Source organism: Coturnix japonica, chromosome 12, assembly GCF_054131305.1.
Source record: "Coturnix japonica strain WE chromosome 12, WE-NBRP24, whole genome shotgun sequence".
Classification (NCBI taxonomy): domain Eukaryota; kingdom Metazoa; phylum Chordata; class Aves; order Galliformes; family Phasianidae; genus Coturnix; species Coturnix japonica.
In genome coordinates this window covers 3140654-3167014 of record NC_140674.1, presented here as the reverse complement: position 1 = coordinate 3167014, position 26361 = coordinate 3140654, and the positions used below count along the sequence as shown (strand labels likewise).

At 42.8% G+C, this 26361-nt stretch overlaps 2 protein-coding genes and 1 long non-coding RNA gene across 3 annotated transcripts in view; all 3 read right to left on the bottom strand.

Moving 5' to 3' along the window:
* The window catches only part of WDR33 (WD repeat domain 33), a 50168-nt gene extending 35214 nt beyond the window's left edge, over positions 1 to 14954 (bottom strand). The window contains exons 1-7 of the mRNA XM_085512544.1: positions 14816 to 14954; positions 9572 to 9796; positions 8878 to 8946; positions 8344 to 8448; positions 7602 to 7697; positions 6946 to 7097; positions 5099 to 5196 (exon numbers count right to left, since the gene is read on the bottom strand). Coding sequence (XP_085368670.1) covers positions 5099 to 5196; positions 6946 to 7097; positions 7602 to 7697; positions 8344 to 8448; positions 8878 to 8946; positions 9572 to 9796; positions 14816 to 14884 — 814 coding nt within the window. The 5' untranslated portion in view covers positions 14885 to 14954. The remainder of the gene's footprint in view (positions 1 to 5098; positions 5197 to 6945; positions 7098 to 7601; positions 7698 to 8343; positions 8449 to 8877; positions 8947 to 9571; positions 9797 to 14815) is intronic.
* A 3798-nt stretch (positions 14955 to 18752) lies between these two features.
* Positions 18753 to 24471, bottom strand: LOC146758729 (uncharacterized). The gene is made up of 2 exons (XR_014933117.1): positions 24251 to 24471; positions 18753 to 18932 (listed from the first exon to the last, which is right to left on the bottom strand). It is a non-coding gene; the product is annotated as an uncharacterized LOC146758729 (long non-coding RNA).
* An 83-nt stretch (positions 24472 to 24554) lies between these two features.
* Positions 24555 to 26357, bottom strand: POLR2D (RNA polymerase II subunit D). Its single transcript, XM_015871210.3, has 4 exons — positions 26270 to 26357; positions 26017 to 26197; positions 25689 to 25784; positions 24555 to 24740 (listed from the first exon to the last, which is right to left on the bottom strand). Exons 1-4 carry the CDS (start codon positions 26340 to 26342, stop codon positions 24662 to 24664), a joined length of 429 nt encoding a protein of 142 aa, XP_015726696.1. The 5' UTR covers positions 26343 to 26357; the 3' UTR covers positions 24555 to 24661.
* Positions 26358 to 26361: the final 4 nt, after the last annotated feature.

The window sequence follows — 26361 nt, the reverse complement described above, 5'->3', positions numbered from 1 at the left end:
ATGAAAGATTTCCTAATAAGACGAAAAAGTGAAAGCCAGCAGAAAACTGAGAATGCATCAAGAACTTTCTACTCACACAACTGCAAAGAAGCAGCAACAGGAATAGCACTATGTATGCAGCAGAACAAAAGCACTCCTGTTATCCCAAGCATGTCATAATGTGTTAGATTGAGCAAAAGTCACCTGAACTATTTAAGAAGAGGGAAAAAAAAAGATCCCTCACGTATTAACATCCCGGTAATCTCCTAGCACATTTAAAACATGTGAAAAGCTTGATGCGTATCTGTCCAGAGAATTAACTGCACCTCAAAAGACTTTGCTGCAACTTATTCCTCACCCCATCCCAAGCACTGCTTTGGCAATGGCAATGAAGAATCATGGAGATCAATGCCATGCACATACAGTGCCAGTATCAAACAGGTATCCATCTTAGGCTTTTGCTTTGATGAAAAGTCCTTCTAATGTCCAGTCATACTGAGATGCATCAGCAAGGTAAGATGAATCAGGTATATCAGACAGCCTGACAGCAAGGAGCAGAAAGCTCCCACTGAAAATCCAAGGTTAAAACACCATAGCTGCTTCCAAAAAAACCAGTATCAGCATACATACATTTACTGAATTTGTTGGGATTTCTACCTCTACAAAAACAAGGAAAAGATAAATCTCAAAAGAACGGGGAAAAAAACAGTGAAATGGCAGCTTCAACATTTCTTTTAAACAATCCAACACAGAGTTCAATTACATGCCAAAAAAAGTAACAGTTTTTGAGGCCATGCTACTTTAAAGGCTAAGAGTCAGCTACCAGCATGTGTTTAAAACCAGAGGATGAAACTGAATTGAGTTCTGGCTAGTTCCACTTCCCAGGCCCTAACTTAACTACTAACGTAACTACTTAACATGTATTCTCTAAATTAAAGCACAACGTTTCCTATTTGCTGAAGGTAGCGGACAGCAAGATGTGTGAAGAAATCCCTCACCTGCAGGCAGAAAGCTCAGGCTGTACAACCTGTACAGGTTAGTTAAATAATCAGACATTACATCAGATTTTATTTGCTGAAGAAATAAAATAGAGTAGAAGGAAGGAAGGAAGGAAGAAAAACCATCTTCAGTTATTTCAGCACGGCAAGTTGTGGAGATCTTGTGAGCAAACAAACCAGTACAGTTTACCAGAACTACAGTGACTTCACACATGCGTGTATGCACACAGATGTCATTTTGTAGGTAATGAGGGTTTGTACCGCTGTTAAGCCTGAAGACGTTCCTTGCAGAAGAATGTTGTTAAATACACAAGAGAAAAAAGACCTTCCTTAGGAGTAACTCAGCGTACCAGTACGAAGTTACGTTCTGTTACACACTGCAATCACCGAACACAGAGAAAATGTAAAGGAATTCTGACTGCTTTGTATTGTTCCAGTTGGAATATGAAAAATCTTCTGTTAAATCCACTATGTTGGCTAAAAGATAACTTAATATTCTGTTCTACACACAGAAAATTGACTTACAACACATCTGTAACTGTCCAAAAAACCTATTTAGGCCAGGCAACCTTTTATTCCCTGGGAACATACAGTTAACCTGGAGCTCAGAACAAAAGCCTCACAGTCTTCCCAAGTGCACATTTCAACTCAATTTTGTGTGCATCACTGTGAAAGGAAGGAAATGGAACAACAGTGGAACTGACACCACTGAAAATACGTTTGTAGCTTCCCAACCAGTGGTTTCACTCTGTGAATAATTAAGGAATGATGTGTTTATTAACAAACTATCCAGAATTATCTCAGGAATTCAGATCCAACAGCCTGAGATTCAATAATTTCTCAATAAAAATAAACAGACATCAAACATTCATCGTCTACTCTTCTCTCTCCGCCCCAATGTTTCCAATCTAATTAGGAACATTAAAACCCATTAATATATAAGTTAGTATACAAGTGGGAACTGTTCCACAAGCCCTGGCGTTTTCACTGCAGTTAGTGAGAGTGAAGACCCGGTCAGTGCTCTGCTATACTATTGCTGCAAATAGACTTGCAGAGTCACAGTCCTCATGTGAAACTTCTGGTGTAGAATTAGGAAATTAGGAATTAGGAACAGCAGCTTTGCTTCAGGAGAAAAGATGGACCACAACTGGGTTGAGGAAACACAAACATGTAAGTAACGGAGACTTGATGCCATTTCCCTCACTTCCCAATTGTCATTGTCCCATGGTCATTTCCTCTAATCTGAGTTACTTTAAAGATTATTACCCAAGAATTCAAGCGTCTAAACCCACTTACTTACTTACAGTATTAAAATGGGCTCAATTGATTATCACATAATTCTAACAAAACTGAAGAGCCCATCTTCTATGCACCAGAAAGGCACAATGGCAGAAACAGCAGCAAAGCCGCACACATCAGGGCAGCAAAGGGACAAGAAAAAGGGCCCAGATCTTCTGGCATTACAAAGAACAAAACAGGGAATACTGTTTATTTTTGTTTTGAAAAATAAAGAAGCTGGACACAGACAATACACTCTGCCTTCTGTACCTTTGTTTTCAGGGCTTTGCCTACTGAAAGCATCGTGTAGCCTACTGTTGAAAGCTGAAAACTTGAGCAAAACCCTTTTAAAAGTCCTGTGTAATTTAGGGCTTCCCATTTGTTTTCTCAGTCCTTAGAAAGCAAGACCAGAATCGTTGATTTTGATCACTTCTAAGGGAATAACTCCATCAAATAACAAAAATAAATGGTATCAGCTCACTCTAGTGCAAACAGGTGTCTGTATAAACTTCACAGAATGCTGTCCTTCTTAGACCAGCAAAGCTTATCCCACCACTGCTGCTGTTCTTACAATACTGCTTTAAAAGCATTTTGTAGCATAAAAGTCCTAAAGCTTCTTTCTCAAACTAGATTCCTGAATCATACTGAAATATTAGTAGGAATAACCATACATGGATATTTCACTTTGAGCAAGAAACCTTTCTAATGAACACATCAGACAGTAAACCAACACTTTCACTTGAATCTGTACTTCAGTGAAATTAGCTAAGGAGCACTATAATATACTAAATGAAGTTTTTTTTATCAGAACTGTAGAATCACTTCAACTTCATCTCATCAGTGTGAATCAGCATAGGTGAAGCACTGTTTGTGGAGGCAGGAAATAAGCATTCCTTACCATGGTATTCGTCACACTGGTACATTATGAACTCCACTTTTAGCAAAGTTCCATCCGAATTTTAACATACAGATCACTCATTTTGGAATCACGTTTTCATGGTTCCACTAAACAAAGCATTTCTAGGAGCAGAATGCTAGCGGAGATGCAAAAAGCTTAAGATCAGTTCCCCAAAGGCATAAGCACTGAGCTGCCTGCAATTAATGAAAGCCTGCATTTCCCATCAAGGACACTACTGAAGTGTTTCCCACGCAGCTCTCTAAAATACATCTGACCGGTTAAATGGTTTTAAGGACTAAAACCAAAACTAAATATGCATGTTTTGCAGAAACATGTCCCTCCTCACTCCACAAACACCCAGGGTTTGGGTTTATATGGATTTTCAGTTGATTGGTGGCCTTCTTCCCCTGTGTGTGTTGATTACATAGGGATTTTCTTTTTGTTTATCTCACAGTAGAGACCAAATAACGTGCTCCCTCCTGTTTTATCCACAGATACAACAAGAAGTTTTGAGAATATTTCCAACTTACATCAAAAATAAAGTGTATTGTAGGTACACTGCACAAGAAGCAGCAAATATTCTTTATAGAACTATTCTGCCAGCTAAAAACTGTAGACTGTGATGTGTAGGTTATAAGAAATCAAAGCGTAATTCTATTGGAGCCATAATCAGAAGAAAACATAAGTTCTGTTTTCTCCATGCTTTCCTCCTGCCTTATGCAGAACATAACAAGAATGCTAAGAGAATTAGAGTTTATTGTAATCTCAACAGCTCTGCATGGAGACAGTTGCCATTTCCTCCTGCAAATACCTGGAGGAGGGTACAGAATATTTACAGTGTAGAATGCTTTCTTCATGCTTTACAAAGAAATTAAGTCTTATATCTATTCTGGTCCTTCTAGAACAACTAATTTATAGGATAGCAGCTTACAAGTTTCCTTGCCAGCTTCAATAAAGAATATATCTTAAGTAATGCCTACATAAGCTTCAGACCAAAAATTATCATCCCAAGAATGCTGAAGCTCAGTATCTTTTCCAGGTGTTTAGAAGTAACACATTAGTAAAAGAAGAGCTTAAGAGTCAAGAGAAACAGAGATGGACTTCATATAGAACACTCAACGCAGGTCCAAGTTGGAGACGTGATTTAAACAACAACAAAAAAAATCCTTCCTTAGATTGAGAAAGCACTGAACAAGCTAAAACACCTAAAAACACATTTCTGTGTTTTTACTGCATGTCTTCTTTGCAGTTTATCTGCATGACCATAATCTCCAGTGTCAGAGCAACCTTTAATATATACTCCTACTTTTAATATGTTCCACGACTCAAAAATTGCCATCAGAAGCTACTATTTAAGACTGCGGAAAGAGAGAGAGAGAGAGCTTTACACAGCCAGCGATAAGGCAACAGAATTTCACACAGATGTGGGACAGAAAAATCACTGAACTAAATCTAAGATTATTTGTGATCAAAAAGTAGTCATTCTCTACCTAAATACAGACCTTCTCTTAAGAAGTGAGAAGCAGTTAACTGTCTCGCCTCTAACAGATCAGAACAGAAGGCATTTACATTAAAAATACGGAATCCCCTGCATGAAAATGTGTGCTCTGAAGGAAAAGTGACCACAAAGACAGAAGTCTGGAGAAAGGTATATGTATTTCTGACCTAGGAACAGCTGCTTCTACCAATGTCAGGGGTGGAAAAATGTCTTTATATTTACCTCCATTGTTTAGAGTTTAAGTGGACAGTAAACAGTGTAATGTCATTGTGAACTGTGCCTCAAGGCACCAACAGCAGCAGCCAAACAAAAACTTGTTTGGAGGATTTAAGACAGGGATGTAACATCCAAAATGTAGACAAGCTGGTAGTTCTGTATGGTGAATACCTAGTTACAAAAAGATTCCCCCTCCTGAAATACCCCAATCAGTACTTTTGGTACACATACCTCGAAGAATTCTCTCCTCATGGCAACGAAGAAAGTCCCAGATTCTAACAGTGCCGTCGTCAGAGCATGTAGCAAATTTATTATCCGTGGGTGAGAAACTGTTACATGAAGACACACAGCAGGGGAAAGAAGTCAGCATTTAACAGATTATCTATGCTTCTCAGACAGGGCAAAATCATACTGTAAGGTGTTATACACTGAAAGATGCATTTGAACACAGGGACTTTAAAGTGAATACGTTGCCTGCCACTTCATCACAAGACATGAATTTAGCATGGGATTAATACTGCTTTGCTGTCCCCAGTCAAATGAGAAATCCAGAACTTATTCTTAGCACCTTCCTACCCATGGACTGCATACAGTAGCACCTTTTTTGCAGGATGAGAAGCAACAGCAATATGACTTGGTAAACGTCACCCTAGATTTTCATGTTTTGCAATACAATAAGCAAGTGACACCGTATAGAGGCACAGGAGAACAGTTCTTAGGGAAAAAACTCCTCTTCAGCCACAGGTGATTTGCAGCAGAAAAGCAAAAATAAGGGAAAGCTGGTCACATGAAAAAGCTAGTTGAATCAATTGGTGATAAAATAAGCAGTATATAAAACAACCATATCACTTATTGTAAAAGAAATTTGGTAAACCTCCCTTCTTTTACCCAAGCCACAAAAAGAATTCTACAGACACAGAAGCAGCTTCCAGATTGAGCAGTCAACATCGCATGAAGAAAGTCACTGGAAAAGTAAGGAGTTATATAGCTCTAATCAAGGGCCAGAACACCTCCAGCAACTGACAGCACTCGGTCCCTTTCTGGTGCAGTGAAGGACCATGAGAGCCCTCTTGAAATCCTTGATCTTTATGATCAGGAGAGAGCAGAGAAATTCAGCGTAAGGCCACAATATTTAGTCATGACAGTAAACGAACTTTTCATAACCAAACAGAAAATGCTACACCCTATCAAAGAAAAATGGTGACTTTAGTGGAATGTGCTTTGGTGGCAGCGAACCTTTATCACCAAGGGCCAGCACCTGAACCCAAAGAAACACTGCTTTAGCTTCATTTTGGGTTTGTAGCTTCTCTTCAGGCTTACTTTAAAACAATTCTTCTATTTCTGTATCTCACTAAAGATTATATGCAGACTTGCTTTAGAGAAATCCTTCATTTACATCTTACTGACAATATCACTTTAGATTCCATTTTTTATATGTGTATATATAAATATACATTTGCACATTTGAAGTATCAAAACTGAACAAAGAGAATATCCTATAGTCTTCTCTTCAATGGCTTGCTTACAGTTTCAGGCTTGAAGAACCCATTCAGTATTAACATTAGACTTCTGTATGTGGCAGTCTGTGTGGGTATTTAGTATTACTGGAAGTCTTGGCTTCACCAAGCCAAGCAGTTCTTCACTTTATTTAGTGTTTTATTATTTTGTGAGAACTATGCAGGTGTTTTATTTCTGAAGGCTTTATATTTTATTCAGTTAGGGTATTAAAGACTGAATTCTTTATTTGGAATGAAATTGTTGTCTTACACAGTGCGTATAAAAAGGAATAACTGATACACATTGTCACCATATAAAAATGAAAAGAATACCAGTGCAAAATGCGGCAGACAAATACATCTCTAACATATTGCAGAGGCGTATACTGGGACAATACTAATTCAGAAAGGTGCCAGCAAAACGGTGAGAATGTGGAAACAAAAGAAAATACTGTGTTTATGTGGTGCAGGAAGTTTCCCAGAATCTGACAGAACCCATGCATTTTTGCACCCAGAATACACTGAGAGAACAGTCTAATCATGGCAATAGGTACTACAGAAAATGGTATATTGTGTATAAACCTGGCCTCTCTAATCGCCTCCTTATGTGCCTGGAACATCTTGACGTTGTTCATGTTGGACTGCCAGTATTTCACATATCCCCCGTGGTCTGCTGTCAACATCCACATATCATTGTGTGACCAAGTCATAGCCCTTACCGGGCTGTCGTGAGCCTGTAAATTCAGAAACAAAACTTCTAGTAAACACGTTCAAAAACTGCCTGAGCTACACAAACATAAGAGTTAAAGAAGCTCCCACTCAAACAGCTGTAACAAAGAAATGCAAACAATGACAATCTAGTTAGATTCAAAAAGTTGAAGGGGTAGAGAAGGATTCCCTTACTCTGTATCAAATCACAGTCTAAATAAGAGAGTATTTATTTACACTTTGTTTCCAAAGTGACTGGAACTGTTAGTACATCATACAGAAACAGAATGATAAGCATTAAATGGACTGTCTATGGCCACAGTTTGATACAGGGATAGAACAGGATAAAAATTTAACTAAAAAAAAAAAAAAAGGAAAAAAAACCAACCAAACAAACCAAAACCCAGCGCCCTGATGCTTCCACTGCCACATTTAGACAACAGGTCCATCACAAGCAGGTGAAGATGTGTTCCCAAAACATGCTCAAGGACCTCAAGGTAACAGACAGATACCCTGATAGATGAATTTACCTGTAATATTGTTTCAAAATTGAAAGTCAGTCCATTCCACAAAGTGAATTCTCCACTAGATGCACCAGTAACCAAGCGTCTCCCCTCAGGAGTCCACTGCAAAAGAAAGACTTAACTCAACTCTGCAAATACATAACATTCAAATATTTCTTTACAATCATCTGAATAGATCTTAAGCTACTTTTCAGGGCATTTCATCACTGGCATTTACTAAGTCACGTGCTAGTCAATACAAAATAGACAAAAATGTAGAAGCATGCCAGAGGGCTTTTTGACCTTTGTTAACAACAGGACAAAGTTACAGCAGTTAAAGCAACAGCAACAAAACGTAATCATAAAGAAGAAACAGTTTATTGGCACTAACACAGCTCTAACAAACCATATTAAACAATCCAGCTGAAATAAACGGAAAGTTGTTAAAAGATGCTACAAGAATTAAGGAGTGCAGAGACATTTATCAGTCTTTTATCTGAGTGAAAATACATTACCTCCTCTACAAATCTATGAAAAAGATTAAATGCACCCCAAACTCCAAAAGTAAGTAGTACCTTCTACTTAGACCTGTTTCATTTCTTAGGTCTCCAGAAAAAAAAAAACAGCAAACACAGAAGTAGTTCAGACGTTCTACATGGTGATTTTATTTGGAAATGCTTAAACTGCTCCTCTGTTTCGCTTTGCAGTTAGAAGTGCCAAAACCCAAAAATAAGGCAACACAACTAAGTAACCCCAACACTATACTCACCCTGACAACAAATACTGGGCATTTTACTTTATTAGTAGAAGTCCGAACAAATTTTGTCGTTACAGCATTCATAGGGTTGTTCAGCATTCCTATAGGAGGGACCAACTAAGAAAGAAGAAACAGAAGGTTTAGAAATAACATTTCTAATCAGAGACTGCAAGGAAAGCATGCATTCTGAACACTCATGTATAGAAAACCAAGCTCCAGTTTGCAGGGTTAGGGAATACATCTGCATTTAGAAACCAGCGTGGCTCACAATCTCAAATGTGCAGAATCAGTGTCTTCAAGAGGAAGGTGCTAAACTCCCTGCACTACGAAAATACTTATCTCCATCTTTAAAATCCTATCCAATTTCAGTTTTTTTCATGGGCATAGACTTCAATAGCAGCAGATAATGTAGGGTGAAGACCTGTCATGTATTTATGACCTCATGTGGAGGAAAAGATAATCCCAGCCGACAAGCAGAGTCCCTCCAATTTTCTGGACCAATTTTATCCACAAAACTTTCACAGGAATTAGAAAGATTTTACTTACATCATTATAATATCCTGCATCAGGCTGGATTGCTCGCATATCTCTTTGGTCTCTTTGCCATACCCTATTCTGGAAAGAAGAAGAAAACTCCTGGTTTATACCACCACTACAGCAAATAAGGAACATGCCGATAGGCAGCCTGGTATGAGCATTAAGATAACAATACATTCAAATGCACAAAACCAAGACTCAGTGATAAAAAATAACTTGGATGCTTTACATGATGTGAGATGTCAAAACACCAACTTTTAAAAAGTACTTTATATAAAATAGAAATAAAGTATATTTTGGCTTCGTATTGGAGACTTCACCAACTTGTTTCTGTGTGTGTATTAAAAATGTGAGGTAGAATTTCAGTTAAAACATCCTGCACTCACAGTTAGCTCGTTAAGAAGTCAGAACATCACAGAAGTCATTAGGAAGAACTCCCAGCTTGGAATTCCAATACAGACAAAGTTCACATTGCTGCTAACAACTCAGCTATAAATTCAGTTATGTATATGTGCAGTTTTATTATGAGCACCAAAGACTCTTGAATTCATCCCACGTCAAGTTTACAGACATTTATCAGTAGGTTTTAAGTGGCAGCTGTAGATCTCTCAGGATTCCAGACTATTCCACAGATACCTAGAAATCACGATCCTGAATTGCAGGAAGGAAGGAAGTTTTTCAAAGAATTCAAGAATTAACTAACCTCCAAATATTTAATTACAGAGGGATTGTAATCAATAGTCTTTCGGTTCACAGCTTTTCTCATACGCTTTCCATCGAAAGTAAGCTGTTGCATTGCTTGCTGCTGTGCAAAATCAGGCCTTTTGTAGAAGAGCTGCCGAGGCGCCTGGTGCTGGAATCTCGGCATGTGGAAGAATCGGGGCGGGGAGCCGATTTCTGTGGCCATGGCTCTCTCGTTTCTGAAATGCTGCAGAAGAGTGAAATAATTGATTACTACAGAATAGAGACAAATAGGCAGCGTTTGTACCTTCACTAACTTGAGTCCACAGAGATAAATAAATAACATTTCTTCCCAATAAGCAGCACTTTATGCAATTAGGTTTGCATTCCTCCTCTGTGTTACATGCCACCAACCTTAAACTATGGTAACCCCTCAATTGGAGTATCAAGAGGAACCATACTGAAACAGACTACTGTTAAGTTTGCATTACCACTGCTTAACCAAAACTGTGCAGGAAAAAAATGCCCTCAGTAAGACTGATACAGCCCAACCACAGCGAGCCCCTTCAGATTTCAGGTATAACTTCAGCTGCTAACAAGGAAAAAAGCTTTGAAGGGCTGCTCCAAATCCTTACTGTAGGATCTGAAAATACAATAAATACACAACATACAATAAATACACCCCAGACCACACTTTGCCTTAGGATATATTTTCAATTTCATTGCTGTAAAATAAAGTGTTTCACAAATTCTAACATTTCTAGAGATCAACTAAAGCAAAAAAAAGAATATGAGTACCAAGGGATGATGACAAGGGGAAATTAGTCTAAGAACTGACTTTTCATCCTCCAACCTCATTAAATGACATCACAGTAAGCTCCTCACAGCTGAGAGCTACAAACACACGCTGTCTTTACTGTAAGCACGAACTTCAGACTTTGCACTGGCACTGTGAACCAGACATACTCCAAACTCCATTTTCAGCTGCTACTGCTCTGCCTGAATTGGAGTTGGGCAAGAATTTTAACCAAAACAAACTGATGAAAGCAAAAAAAATGAAAAAAGCTGAGAAGTCTTCCTCTGCACAAAGGCTGTTTACACTGAGTAAAACTGTGCTTCACAAAGGACCAGAAAAAGAATGGGGAGAATTTAAAACAAGCAGCTAAAATCTGCCTTTAAATCCATGAAGGTATTTCCTTACTCAGGGAACAGCCTCAAGTTGTGACCGAGGAGGTTTGGGTTGGTTATTAGGAAATATTTCTTCCCTGAAAGGATGGTCAGACACTGGCAGGGGCTGCCCAGGGAGGTGGTGGAGTCATCCAAGAATCATGGAATTGCTCAGGTTGGAAAAGACCTTAATGATCATCCAGTCCAACCACAACCCAACCATCCTACCTCAACTCTAACAACCCCCTGCTAAATCACAGCCCTGAGCACCACAGCAAAATGTTTTTTAACCACATGTGGGGATGGTGACTCAACCACCTCCCTGGGGAGCCCATTCCAATGCTTAAACTGTCCAGTGCAGAAATGTGCAGCTGCTCAGTATCAGGCAGCATAAGAGGATACAGACATTGTTTGGATCAAGTAACATCACTAACCGCACAATGCATGAACATTAAGGTCACCTGGAACAAGAAAAAGGTGGCAAAATGTCCTCCCACAGGGAGTCTAAAGGGTATCTTTAATCAGGAAGAAAAAAGTACATTTTCAAGTCTATATAGTACCCATATTCCCCTGCAGGTAATACAGAAATAAATGTCAAGAAGGAAGAACGCTGATAAACAGACATGTGGGGCTTCCAAGAACACTTTGATGAGCCATTTACAAGGAAACATGACATAAAAGTGCCTTTCTGGGGAAAAGCTCCAAAGCAACAAGTTGATCCTTCAGAAAAACAGATCTGCTCTCCAAGAAATAACCACTATTTAAAGTGCAGACAAACTGTTAGTTATGTGAGCTGGTTTAGACGGGACAACCCCAGAAGTAGAGCAAGCAGACACCCACCAGCTTACATCAGTGTAGACCAGTCCAACAACAGGTGTTTAGATGGAAGACTCCATTTTTTTCCTTAACATGGAATCACAGAATGGTTTGGGTTGGAAGGGACTGTTAAGGTTCCAACCCCCTGTTATAGGCAGGGACACCTCCCATAACCCAGGTTGCTCACATCCCCACCCAGCCTGGCCTGGGGTGCTCCTAGGGAACCAAGAACAGGATTTTCCAACACCAAATGCAGGTTGTTTAACATCTTCCTTAACAACCTGGGCAATGGAGCAGAGTGCAGCTGACTGCACATAGGGAGCTGAGCCCAACAGGCAGAAGCACAGAGCCCAGCACCAGGACATGCTGGGGCACCCGGCTGGGGAGGAGCACTGCAGAAATGGGCCTGGAGTCCTGGCAGACACCACATTAAGAGGAGTCAGCTGCTAAGAGCTAACTGCATTCTTGAGGAGAAGGTAATCAAAGCTGCTGCTGCCTTCCTCTCTCCACTACACCACGCTGCAGCTTGAAAGGCTATTTGCTGAGACAGCTCAGAGACAAAGGAAAACAAGCGTTGAACATTTCCTGAATGAATCTGAGTTCTGTTTCTTTAAGGCTGCATTAGAGCTGCAAAAACTCTCACTATATAACAAACAGTGAAGATGAAGAGTAATTATTTGCATTGCAATAGTACACTGGAATCTGAAATATGGATCAGGAGATTCAATGGAAACATCACTAACAGAGGAGCTACGTCAGCTTTCCCAAACAGAAAGTACAAGACAAGAACAACAGTGCGGAGTCAGCAAAATGGGTTATTGCTCAATGCATCAGCAATGCCTATTTCCTTCCATGAGACAAACACAACTGTTACACGTACAAGGTATAGATGCTGCTTTTCTTCCTTTCAGTAATGTTTTTCTGACTGCAAAAACCCCGTGCTGAACAGCCACCTCTGAGGAAACATACTCTGCATTTCACTTCTGGATTAAGAACTCTGTAAGCACATCTAAATGTCTTCTGAACATCTTCAGACAACAGAAAAATCAGACCAAGTATAATACAGTGCCATCAAACTTCACAGAAGAAGGAAAGACCCAGTGAAACATTCTCCTTTCATAGTAGAGAAAGAAATTCCACTGTGAAAACAGAAAGAGAAAAGAATGCTAATTTACAGATCTAGCAAGTAATATATTAATCTGAAACACAAGTAGTTCAAGGGACTGATCAGTTTCCTGTTGGGAAAACATTTAAGCAGATTTACAAGCTGAGAGGTGCCATCAGTGCACTGGAGGGAAGGGCTGCTGACCTGCACAGCCCTCAGGTGGGCCCTCATCAGCCCAACAAGGCCAGGTGCAAGGCACTGCCCTGGGATCATGGCAATCCCTAACACAAATACAGGCTGGATGGAGAGCAGCCCTGAGGAGAAACACATGGAGGTGCTGGTGGACAGGAACATGAATGTAAGCTAGTAACATGCATCTGTAGCCTAAAATGCCAAATAGTCCTGGGCTGCATCGAGAGCAATGTGACCAGCAGGGCATGGGAGGTGACTGTCCCCCTCTATACTCTGCTGTTGTGAGGCCCCACCTGCAGTGCTACACTCAGCTCATGCCCCTGGATGCTGGAGAGTCCACAGGCAGCCTCCTCCTACAGCACTCCTCCTATGGAGACTGGATGAGAGCTGGGCTTGGAAAGAGAAGGCTTTGCAGAGACCTTGTAGCAGCCTGAGCATTCCTGAGGTTTCAGGAATGGTCTCCTGCCAGGCTGGATGGGGCCGTGGGCAGCCTGGCCTGGTAGGAGGCATTCCTGACCTTGGCAGGGACTGGAAACTGAAGGGCTTTAAGGACCTTTCCAACCCAAATCATCTCATGACTGTGATACACGAATTTACAGGTCTGTGCCTAGCTGATGTCTAAGAGCAATATGACCTTTCCTTCAGTGGAGAACTTTAATTACCACAGGCCTGTAACATACAAATCACAAAAGTAAAGACAAAAATACTCACCTATGTTACACAATACCCTTTTAAGCAGCGTTTTCCCCAGAGTCCTCCAGGGCTCTACAACCTTTAAGTGTACTCCTAATGCAGATTAGCATTCATTCATTCACTGTTGTATTCCATTTGTGAAAAGAACTTCCCTAAAACAGGGTTTACTTCTGAACATGTTAAGATGAAAGCATACGGCAGCTTTCTGAATCCCAACAGGAGACATAAAACAAAAATACATCATCTACTCTGCACAAAAAAAATAGAGAAGTTGATGATGGAATCATTGGTCACACCAGAATGAAGTACCCTGCCCAAAGGGCACAACCACTGCTTCCTATGCAGAGAGGCTTGAAACATTTTGGTTTCATTTTGTTATTACACTGCTAAGTTCCTCCCCTCTTTCATTCCAGCTCAGTGCTCTCACAAGCACAGCTCATCTAATGCTCAAAATAACCCCCCGATTCATTCCAAAACAGCCATACATACAGCAGTGTCTAAATACATCTTTAAAAACCAAAATACTTTTGTTCACAGGACTTGGGTACACATCTTGTTCACCACCTTGCCAAAGTAGAGAGAACTGTTCTGACAAGTCAGGAGCCCCACAACAACTCCCTCCCTGCACCCCCAGAAAGGGCCTCTTGCAATGCAAGTTCTGAGCACCTTCAGTGTTTGCCACACTGCACTACAGCTTGGCTACAAGATGCACAAGATTTGGCGTGCTGCTCTATTTCCATGCTGCTATTCTGATAGCTTTGTGTACTCCCAGTATTTTAATCCCTATTTAAAAGTGAGACAACATTTTCCCTCTCTGAACTACTAATTAAGTCCTTTGTCTTGACTCCTGCTCGGCATCTGACAAGAGCTGCATTTATCTTACAACCCAGACTTTCCTCCTGTGAGTCACCAATACAACAGCACCACAACTGACTGAAATACTGCCCAGTTTTTCCTCATGCCGAATATCGATGGCCACAATTTGAAGCTACCAACTCGTCAGTGACTTTTAAATCACAGAGCACAGGATGACAAACAGTGAGAACAGAAAACAAAAGGATTTACAAGCAAAAAAAAGCTCCCTTGTGCTTGCTAACCTTAAATATCAAGGCACCATAGCAGGCCTTGCTGTATCAACACTAAGCCTAATGAGAAGCAAAGAGAAATACCCAGCTGCATCTGCTTGGGTCACTCCCTGCAATTTTGCACAATAAGCAGTTCTTTACATATTATTTATAACAGGAATATTATAAACAACATGTGTTATAACAGGAACACACTGTTGGCACTCACTGTCACTTCCAGGTCCCTCTCGTTAAGGCTGTGCTTATGGCAGGCAGCACAACCCATCTCCTTGCTCATCCTCCCAGGGTTCTGCTGACCCCTTCCTCCAGTGTATCGAGGTGCCTCTTGACCCAAGGGCCACTAGTTCAGGCATGGTATATCCCAAACCACCATGTTATTATCTTTCCTTCTCATCTCACAGAAGACTGGACTGGAAGCACGCTGGATTCTTGAGAGAAATTACAATGTAGGCATCGTATGGAAGAACCTGCCATTTCACTTCCATGTGTTCATACACTGCTCCTGGCAAGAGACAACTTAAGAACAGACTCCAATCCTCAATTTAAAACCCAAACAGCAGAGAATGGGAAATAATGCCACAGAAATCCTGTCACAAGTCTGGAGAACTTCATGATCAGTGGAAGGAAGAAGGACCAGAAGGTCTTGTGAAACTGAACTAGGGACACACAGCAACTGGGATCTGATTCCAAAAGGATCCACCCAGATTCTGATACATACAAGTTAATACCAGCTTGATACTGTTTGCAATAGGAAACAGAAACGAGTATACTTAATAGGTTAAAGCTGAGTATCAGAGCCCTTCACAACCTTGAAAACATCAAGGTCTTGTCATTATGACTTGGAAATGAGTACATTGGAACTTGCTAGGAGGACTGGCCTTTCACAGCCTCTCCCTACAGATTGCTTGGCACACTTACCTGCAACTCTTAAAAACAAGTGTTGAAAGCAAAGAAACAGCGTTGCAAAAATCTACCCACAAGACCTAAGGAACCATCTCTTCTCCTCAGTGTTACTTATGACAAAGTAGCACTGCATGCCACACCAGTTTCTTGGCTAAATAAAGACAGAAGAATAGCTACTACATTTCCACCACTAAGAAACTGAAGCAGCAGGAGGAAGCAAAGCGCTGCTATCATTCAAGGCCACGTGAAGAACTGTAAGAAGGCTCAGAAATACTTATTTAATTGTGGCTGGGGAGTAGGTTTGAATGTTAATGTACCATCTGCAGCCCAGTCCAGTCACAGGCAGGAAATAAGGCTCTATGAAGGGCAGCTGTGTGACCCAGAGCTGCAGCTCAGCCCACTCGAGGCAGGTTCAGAGCATGAAGTCAGGATGGGAGAAGATTCTGGGCACTGCTACAGCCACACTCCAGAATAAATGCCCTGTGACAATGCACATCACAGTACTGTTGTAACAGTACCTAAGGAGGTATTTTTCCAACACTCCCGTTGATGGGACACACCAGAACTCAGAGCAGCTTAAACTTTACCAAATCACACAGTGCTGCTAAAGGAACCTCTCAAGGGCCCTGCTTTAGCAATTCCAACCCATGCTTCCCTGCAGGACTTTCTGCTGGGTCTCGGTAGTTGAAAAACAAATGAACAAAAAAAAACCAATAGAAAAAACACGCATTCACAAAACCTCAGCAATCGAACACACACAAAATAATTACAGAAACAGTGAAAGAACTAATTTCTGAATTATTACACACAAAAAGAGGTGACCAGCAGGGAGAGGGAGGTGATTGTCCACCTCTACTCAGCTCTCATGAGGCCCCATCTGCAGTGCTGTGTCCAGGCCTGGGGCTCCCAGCACAGGAAGGACGTGGAGCTCTTGGAGGGGGTCCAGTGGAGGCCACTAAGATGATCAGAGGGTTGGAGCAGCTCTCCTGTGAGGAAAGGTTGGGAGAATTGTTCTGCTTGGAGAAGATAAGGCTCTGGGGAGACTTCATTGTGGCCTTCCAGTACTTGAACAGAGCGTATAAACAGGAGGGGGAATGGCTGTTTATAAAGGTGGACAGTGACAGGACACAGGGGAATGGTTTTAAACTGAGCCAGGTGGATGCCCCATCCATGCAGACATTCATGGCCAGGCTGGATGTGGCCCTGGGCAGCCTGGTTTGGTGGTTGGCAACACTGCACATAGCACAGGGTTGGAACTGGATGGTCCCTGTAGTCCTGTTCAACCCAGGCCATCCTAGGATTCTATGATATCCGCTTCAGTGAATATTAAGTCAAGCATACATGGAAATTCAGCTTTTGCCTCAGTTTGCTGTAGAAAACCAGCAGGCAGGCCCTGCTTGCTGCTACTTGTGCTACAAGTTGCCTTCTGAGGAACAACCCTGCAGTAGCAACAAAAATTACTATTATTTTCCAGTTTATATCTTCCCTGTTTGAAAGTCTCTTGACTCTTGAAAGTCTCTAGAAGTTTTGTTTGAAATGTCTGTTTCAAAACACAGCCAGAACAGAGGTCCTCCTATATAAATGAACATGAAATACTGGAACACCTTCTGCACTGATGAAAGCAATAGATGCCACACGCTCACACAACTGACCCCCTACGTAACTAATTCCAGATTCTTAAGGCACTCCACTTCTAAAAGAGATCCTCTAACTGTATGTTTGGGATGATATGGCCCTTTCCATATAGGAAAAAAATCTACATCTCTTAGGTCACTCAGTTTCCACACTCGTTGTTTCTCAAAGGAAGAAAATGAGAACATGATCTTCAGAGATGAATTTAAGATTCAGGCTGCATTGGAAAAGTCAACTATGCACAAGGATTGATTTGTTACCTCCTTGGGGCACTTCATGTTGCTACCTCAGCACCAAACCAGCCAGGCCTGGTTCACAAGGTTACATGATAATCACTAACAGAACAGTGCTGTTTCATTTTCACGCAGCACCAAGTTCAGAAACCAGAGCAGTGCTAACAAACATGAATTAGAAATACACTTGTTTTTTTAACTGAAATTACACGGCCAACTCTTCCAGGAATAACTTTTGTGGCCTTTCATTGTGAATACAAAGATGTATGATTGCAGTCTGTACGTGATTAGATGTATAATGCTCCACAACCACATTTAAACTTCTCTAGTAAGTAGCCTTTGCATTTTGCTAATCAGTAGTGTTCAAGAAAAGCACATACATTCTCTGCCAACATATTTTTCAGTAAAGAAAATGCAAATCCATATACAGCAGCTCTCAACAGAGACTCCTAAAGTGCAAGGGTTGCAGTGTAAGATCTCCCCTGTTACAGAACAGCCAGGCTCCCCGTAACAGGACAGCCCAGCAGCAGGGCCTGACACCAGAGAGATGCAGTTCTGAAACCCACCAGCTCCCAAGGCCTGCAGTCCCTTGGCCTTTCTCTCCTTCCTCCTATTGCCTGCCTTGAGAGCATCAGCAAAAGCGGCACTCCAGCAACTGCTTAGGCCAATATTTGCAACTTACTGTACAGAAACTTGGCAGCAACAGTGCTCAAGGCTCCACAGAAGGTATCATTAGGAAAAGATCAAGCTTATTTATTAGCCCTGGATCTGCTGAGAGAAAAACACTGGCATCAAACAGTAGAAAGAAGTTACAAAACAGGGTGTGATGGCTGACTAAAGCACAGGTTTAATTCCCAGCTCTATAATTTAGGAACTACACAAACACTATTAAACAAGTATTCTATATTAACACTAACAGCCTACAGTCTTCCCACTTGCAGATTTGGTCCATCTATGATTTTCCTCGTGTTATACAAGTCTAGTAGTCTCTGCAAAGAAATGCAGATTTGCTTACAGAGATGCCCCAATAGAAATAAAGGCATTTGCAAAGTCAGCAGGTTTTGGTTGAGGGAAGGGGAACAATGCTGGGATGTGTGACCTGATCACACCATTTAAACACAGCTCTGTGAGCTTCAGCACAGTGGGAAGATGCTAAAGGACTGCTGAGATCAACTGCTGGCACTACATGACCCCAACCTAAAATTGCTGACACCAGCTAAAGTCCTGCCTTGCCCACAACAGTCTATGTCCTCTGTTACAGCATATGAACATGAGTGTGACCAGACCAGCCGCTCGCTCAGAACTACTGTATCAGGAGATCCTAGCTGCTAATATTGGTCAAACTGCAGAGCAGTATCACAGCTTACTTACTAAGGAGTTCCAGGCAGAGAGAATGGAGCAGAAGCAAGGCAGGCACCTTGCCAGGCTGCTGCAGCAGCTACACGGCTGCCAACATCCAGCAGGAAGACGGCAGGGCAGAGCAGGACAGCACACACCTGGGGGCTCTCAGTGCAGCCCTTCCATCAGCTGGAGCTGCAGCATTTCACATCACGGCTCCTGCCAGATTCAAAGCTGCTGATGAACACTCATACACACACAGCAGAACTCAAATCACTGAGATGCCAAAGCTTCATAAAGAACGCCAAAACTACACCAACCACATAACATACTACAGGACTACTTGCAATCTAGTTTCTGGCCTCCCTTCAAAAAGCAACGCACTCATATTTGCTTTCATATCATGTTTCTTTTTGAATAGGGGAAACTATTTAAAAGAAACCTCAACTATTTAAACCAAAGAAACAGGGATAAATTCAAGCACCTGCGCGGTCACGTGGAAGCACATAAAGCAGCCTCAGTAAAAGAACCCCTCGGTTTCAACATATCACTGCTGATAGCTGCAATAGCACGCTGCCCTACTGCTCACCTCACGCAGCTGCTTCCTGGTAAAGCTGCAGGGGACAGACTCCAGGCAGCTCCAAATCCATGTTTTATGACCAACTACCTTTCACTATAACTGGCACTCAACAACCATGATCTCAACCATTTCAGGATGTGCTTTCCTATCAGTGGATTTTGCTGCTGCATTAACTAAGACAAGAACTCTCAAGGCACAGAGCAGTCACTGAGCGCAGCACGGAGGCTGTTGCAGAGGTGGATGATTGCCACCACCAGCACTTCCTTCCCACCACCTCAGCCATTCCAAAACCAGCGTCTGTGAGATGCAGAGCAGAACAGAACTGACAGGTTATTAGAAGTCATCAAAAAGGCCTTTGTTTTGCTCAGAGAAAGGCTCTCCCTTATACAGTTACTTGGACAGAGCAAGGGCTCCAGAACCAAGAGAACAGAGGCAGGAGAAGACACTTTTTGACTGCTTTAAGATTAAATGAAGTAGTGGGTTATACCAAATTCATAACTCCACTCATTACAAACACCCAACAATTGATGTATTTTTTCCCCCTTTGTAAGCAGCACATTTTGTTACAGCAGGGATTCATTAAATAACAGCAATGAAGTCACAACAAGCATTGCTCTTTGTATCACAGTGAGCTCACTAATTAAAACTACAAAGAAAATGAGAAGTGTTTCCATTTAGGAAACATGGGAAGCATGGGAAAAAAAACAAACCACCATATTTAAATGAAAAAGATAAAGTTGCAGACAAACTTGTTTGTGTGTGATTTGTCACAGCACGCAAACACAGAGAGGAAGAGATTAATTCATTTATGATTATATTTTTCTATTCTATTCATGTGTGTGAACACTCCCGTGTAACCTTCTGAAGCACTGGAGTGCAGCAAGTTGTACCAGGGTGATTTAACAGTGAAGTCTGATATTGTAGAGTAAATCTTTCTTCCTAAGAAGAGAGAAATTGTGATAGAAATAATACAGAAATAAAGGCCTAGAGCACAACAGCTCCAGTTCCTGACCACATTTCTTTGTGTCTTACTAGACATGACACATTAGTAAACCATCCCATACTACGGAAGCAGCACTTACCCTTCCTGAATAACAGGACATCTTTATGAACATGAGATTTTGATTTGTTTTAAGTAAAAAGCAGGTTTGTAGCTCTCTGCGTACACAAGGATCTGCTCTGGCCATTCTCACTATACAGAACCACATTTCTTTTTATACTTTGGTACCAGAGATAAAATAACCTACCACTACCAATAGCTTGTTTCCAAGGTGTGAAATAGCTGGGCCCACAGCAAACCTCCACATTCACAGCTGTGATCACTCTAGTGCAAACTGCAAGGAAAGTGTACCAAAAGATAATAGGATCAAGCTCGGTAGGTTTAAACTCACACATCCAGACTCGGGCTTCAAGTATGTAAAAACACAACTGTTTGGGTTTGGTGGGTAATTTTATATTCTGTGTTGGATTATTGGGAATTAGATGTATGTTGTCATTAACCCAAATTCCCTTCAGACAACAGAAAGAAACCTGAAGTATACACTTAAAAAAAATGCAATGCAAAAGAATGAAGAGCTGGAACTCATGGCTGCTTCTCTGATCACGTCCTTCACATACGTACAAGCTTCCCCATGCCATAACACACAAAGTCTTCACCTTTTCCCACTATATACTTTAATTTTTATTACCCTACCACAAATTGAAAAACAATTTTAACCAGCATTTCACACCACAGTGCATGCATTGTCTACACCAAGGTTACTATCAAAAGTAATGGTGTAAATATATACTTTGTATCACATTTTGAGTTTCACAAGAGAACTCCTGGCTCAGCCAGTCAGGCTGTGGGAGCAGGTTGAACCAGGAATGACATTCCACCACACTGCTGACTTGTTTTTAAGCACTAGGGAGCAAGGAACAGGTTGCCCAAGGAGGCTGTGGATGCCCCATCCCTGCACATAGCAGGGGGTTGAAACCAGATGATCCTTGTGGTCCTATGCAACCCAGGCCGTTCTATGATTCTAAGAATGAATGGCCCTAAGTTTTACATGGTTCTGAAATCCAGGGTCAAGAAGCCTCCGAGATGAAGCAAAATGGGCAATAAAATACAGCCCAGAAGTGTTCAGCTACCAGCTGTCTATCTTTCTGCTCTTACTTCCAGAGATTCTCTATAAGAGAGGAAACCTCAAGTCACATCACAGCTTTAATCTTTTAGAACATCTCCCCACTTCCCCACTATCAAGCTATAAAATCATTCAGTTTAACTGAAGTTCAGTTGTAAATGAATTTCTTTCATTAACTACACCAGCAAAAACTGTGCTTCTGTTACTTCCACACTGTATTAAATTTTCAGTAACAAAATTTTATAATAACACAGAGGAAAACACAACACATCAAGACTATACAACTCACAGATGTGGTACAGCTGAAGCTTTCATCCTGTTTTCACAACATTCCTGCTCAGAGATATCAGTTTCCTAAAGCAGCAGCTCCAGCAGTATCTGGGCACAGTGGGAATTATTATTTTTTTTTCCAGTTTTAACAAACAAAGTACAGAAATTCCCTAGATAACAGTGCTGCAGCTGGAGCCACTGAAAGTGAAATATTCCACATGGAACTACCTCACTAAGAAGTTAAACTGCACTTTTTCATGCCCCTACACAACCCAAACCTTGCTCCAGCATATTTCTCAAGCCACTCAGAAGAGTGTGGCATCTGCAAGGGAAGGGAACAAACCAGGCGCTCTCTCACTCCCTACCCTGACCAAGACTTCTTTCTGCTGCAGCAAACTACCTCTGTCTCAAGTTCAACTTACAATTCCCACCTTATTACTGCTTTTGCTCAGCACAAGTTTTCAATTCCAATGTATCACAGGGTAATGGTTACTGCTGCTTTGTAGCTGCCATTCTTTTACATCTTGAAATTGTTGCAGCGTATGAAGGGCTGACACTGTGGGTAACAGTGGCAAACTTCAAATACCAGGCACAATCATCTGCTAGAAGATTTCAGCAGCTCAAGGAGTTTATTAGAATCATAGAATGGCCCGGGTTGAAAAGGAGCTCGTTCCAACCCCCTGCTGTGTGCAGGGTCACCAACCAGCAGCCCAGGCTGCCCAGAGCCACATCCAGCCTGGCCTTGAATGCCTGCAGGGATGGGGCATCCACAGCCTCCTTGGGCAACCTGTGAACAGTGCGTCACCACCCTCTGGGTTAAAAACTTCCTCCTAATACTCAACCTAAACCTCCCCTCTCTCAGTTTAAAACCATTCCCCCTTGTCCTCTCACTGTCCACCCTCACAAACAGCCATTCCCCCTCCTGTTTATACACTCCCTTCAAGTACTGGAAGGCCACAATGAGGTCTCCCTGCAGCCTCCTCTTCTCCAAGCTGAACAAGCCCAGTTCCCCCAACCTTTCCTCATAGGAGAGGTGCTCCAACCCTCTGATCATCTTAATGCTCCTTCTCTGGACTCACTCATTAAAGGACATTTAGATACTGGCACTGCTGTGCAGAGAAGTGTGGGTTCCCACCCCTGGAGGTGCTCAAAGCCAGGCTGGATGGGCCCTGGGCAGCCTGAGCTGAGGGAAAGTATCTCTGACCACAGCAGAGGCTGGGACTGGCTGGGCTTTCAGGTCCCTTCCAACCCAAGCCAACCTGTGATCCTATGGTAAATACACACCAGATAATCAGTTAATTCTCTATAGCTCAAAGATTTTTCACATGTCCCTGATATTTCTCTATTTATTTACGAAAACTGACTCTTAATCTGGTAATTTCATCAGCTTCTGAAACAGTCCCATGGAGGCAGGTCAAGTCAAGCCTAACTTTTGAGTTCTAGAGCAGCTGGGCAGAAAACTCCAAAAACAATAACAAAATCAATTAAAGACATGCCAAATTAGTCTTACCATGCTGAGGCTGCTTAAATTGTTTGTTCTCCGGAATCTCATAACTACCCATTAGAAATACTACAGCACAACCAAACAAGATGTCAAGAAGCCGACTGTAAATAGAGAGCTTATTATTATACACTGCTATATTAAAAACAATGTATTTTAACAGAACTCAATTCTGCAGACTGGTAATTGCAGAGAAAGAAACCGTGGGTACTTTGACACAACCCTGATTACATACTGTACACTCTCTCGCAAATACGCATGTGGAAGTGCCTTCATTAAAGGAATAACAGCTTCGAGTTAAATCAGGTACAAAGGGAGAGAAAACTGTTGCAAGAAGGTTGAAGGACTGAAGCTCACAGATTCCCAACCACTACCCACAAACGAACACTAAAGATGCAATAAGGCACAGACCCAACGGTACAGAACTACTTACCTACGGCAGTTTTTGTAAGACTGAGACGCTCACATGAGTATCACTACCGCAAAATACCATATTTCGAGTATACAAATATCTAATCTTAAAGAAGCAGCTAAGAGTCAGCAAGGGAGAAATAATGCGCGCTTTCACCAAGTTTAGCAAGCAGAAAAAAAGACATTTTCCTAATTTTAAGACGTTATTAGTAATAAATTTAACTGAGAAATCACCACCATCGAAATGACCCACCGTGCGCTTACACAGCCCGCCCAGCTCCCAGGGTAGGTGAGCGCCTGCCGCACGTGGCTGTACCTGCCCGCAAAGCCCCGCACCCACCTCCGAGCAGTGCCAGGCCGGCACCCCGCAGGCCCAAGGAGGAACAGCACGAACTGGGAGCGGGACAGACGCTCTACTCAGGCCCCAGCAGCCGCGCACGGCGCAGCGCTGCCCCACCACAACACGGCGCTCACAGCCCACATCCCTCACCCCGCGGACAAGGCCGGGCCCGAAGCGCCGCGATCCCGCCCCGCTCCAACCTGAGCTCGGCCTGAGCTCGGCCTCCCTCCAGGGCCAAGGCCTAAAAATGGCGGAGCGAACCGCGCTCTCCGAGCCCCACTCCCGCCTCACACCGCACCCAGCCGAGCTCACCGTCCAGCCGGCGTCTCCCACCGCGCCCTCGCGGCCCCGCCGCTCGGCTCGGCTCGGCTCTTCGGCCCCGGAAGCCGCCGACGCCGCCTCACGATCCCCCGCCGCGGCCGGCCGCCATCTTCCTGCCCCCACCAGCGCCAGGGGCGGCGCATGCGCACCACGATAAGACGCTGAGCGGCAGGGAGGCCGCTCCACAGCCTGCGCATGCGCAATCGGAAGCCGCGCAGCCCTCAGAGCGTCCACCTTGTCCCAGTACAATCAGTGTATTGCAGAGATCTTCATAAATATGACAGAACACAGAAGCTTAATTAGAAATATCTTTTAATATCTTAGAAACATCTTTTTTAATTTACGCTAAGGGGAATAATACAAAACAACTGAGCGTATCAGGGCAGCTTTTGGTGCTCAGCTTCAGTACTGGAAGCTGCGTTTGGTCTGAATATCGTCAAGAATCTGCTGTAATTCCTCATCTTCAAACCGGCCCTCGAGGCTGCAAGGTAAGAACAAGGTGGGTACATTAAAGCTCGTAGGAACAGCCTCCCCTGTTCCCCTCTGAATTCATTTCACACCCATGCAGAGCCTCCTGTTTATGTGACAGAACTCCAACCTTCCCACAGCTCAGTGTGGAATGATTTCAAGTCATTGTACCAAAAGGTCAACCCGGGTGCAGGCCTCATGCTCATAAGCCAGTCCAGATTTGCTATGAAGAATGTGAGCAAAATACCTCAAGTTGTACCAATGGAGGTTTCAATTAGAAAGAATTTCTTCACAGAAGGGGTGGTGAGGTGTTGGAACAGGCTGAGCAGGGAAGTGCTGGTTGCCTTTTGTGGAGGTATTCAACAAACGTTTGTACAACTTAGAAGATTCTATGAAATCTTAGCATACAAGGGGAAAGCTGTACTTCAGATGAGTGTCTCATTCCTCCTCTATCTCAGGGTACGAGGTAACAAATGATGAGACGACACTGGAAGATCTCCCTGCCCCATCTGCACATTGTCCACCCAGCGGTTCAGAGGGACACTGCTGTTTGCTCCAACAACAACCAACAAACGCAGCTGGCTGGGCTGACAGCCCCAGTCTAAGCCACTGCCCAGAGATGTGCTGGAATCCCCACTTCTGGAGACATCCAAGGCCAGGCTCTGAGCAACCTGACCCAGCTGTGGGTGTCCCTGTTCACTGCAGGGGAGTTGGAGCAAATGGCCTTTAATGGTTCCTTCCAACTCCACGATTCCATCACTCTTAATCCAGTAAATGTTATCTAAAGTGCGTTAGGGATATTTAGATTGCTTCACTGTCAGATCAATGGGTAAGTGAAGAAAAACTGAGATGGAAGGTTTTCCCATCAGCAGAGCTGGATTATGGAGGAGGCATCTGTCCATGGGCAGCTTTACATCACAGGGCAGTACACCACACTCCTTTTAGGTATATAAATGCTCACCTGGGAATCAAAGCTTTGGCTTCCTCAGCAGTCTCAGGGCATAAATTGGCTAAACACGCCAGTTCAAACTTATGGAGCTTCTTCTGGAGCAGCAAGCTGTGAGGAAAGCCAACAACAAGACAGATAAGCAAAGCAGCATCAAGGCAAGCAGACAGCACACAACTCTGCTTTTTGACACTGCATCCAAGTTTATGAAGGAAGAAACATTACAACAGTGGATAGGTAAAAAGACAGACACAGCTGTGGGAAGCCCAGGAAACGTCAGTAAATCTCAGCTCCATCGAACAAGGCTGATGTTACGTATCACAGCCCAAAGCCTCGCACCCACCTGCGGACGCTGGCGATGGTCTCCCTGTTCTTGAAGCGGCTGAACCGCGCTGTGTAATTCAGGGTTTTCATGAAGACTTCGGACAGCTCCTGCTCATCCTCCGCGCTCTCGTTCTGCTGCTTGCGATGCTCCAGAAGCATATGGACCTCTGAGTTCAGCAGGGTTTCTGCCGTTTCGAATTCTACGTTGGAACAAGCAAACGTCAGTGTTTAAAACACGGATCCAAACAACAGCACGAGGTGTCGCCGCGCACCTTTGGGGAAGACGAGCTGCGAGGCGTCCTCCTCCACATCCGCAGTGCGCGGGTCGCTGCCGCCCGCCGCCATTGCTCACCCGGAACTGGAA

What these genes read in the sequence shown, in the direction of transcription:
- POLR2D (XM_015871210.3), bottom strand. Translation starts at nt 26,342, where the DNA reads ATGGCGGCGGGCGGCAGCGACCCGCGCACTGCGGATGTGGAGGAGGAC. An exon ending in GCAGCTCGTCTTCCCCAAAG is followed by an intron (nt 26,198 to 26,269) that starts GTGCGCGGCGAC and finishes GTTCCAACGTAG; the next exon opens with AATTCGAAACGGCAGAAACC. An exon ending in ACCATCGCCAGCGTCCGCAG is followed by an intron (nt 25,785 to 26,016) that starts GTGGGTGCGAGG and finishes CTTTCCTCACAG; the next exon opens with CTTGCTGCTCCAGAAGAAGC.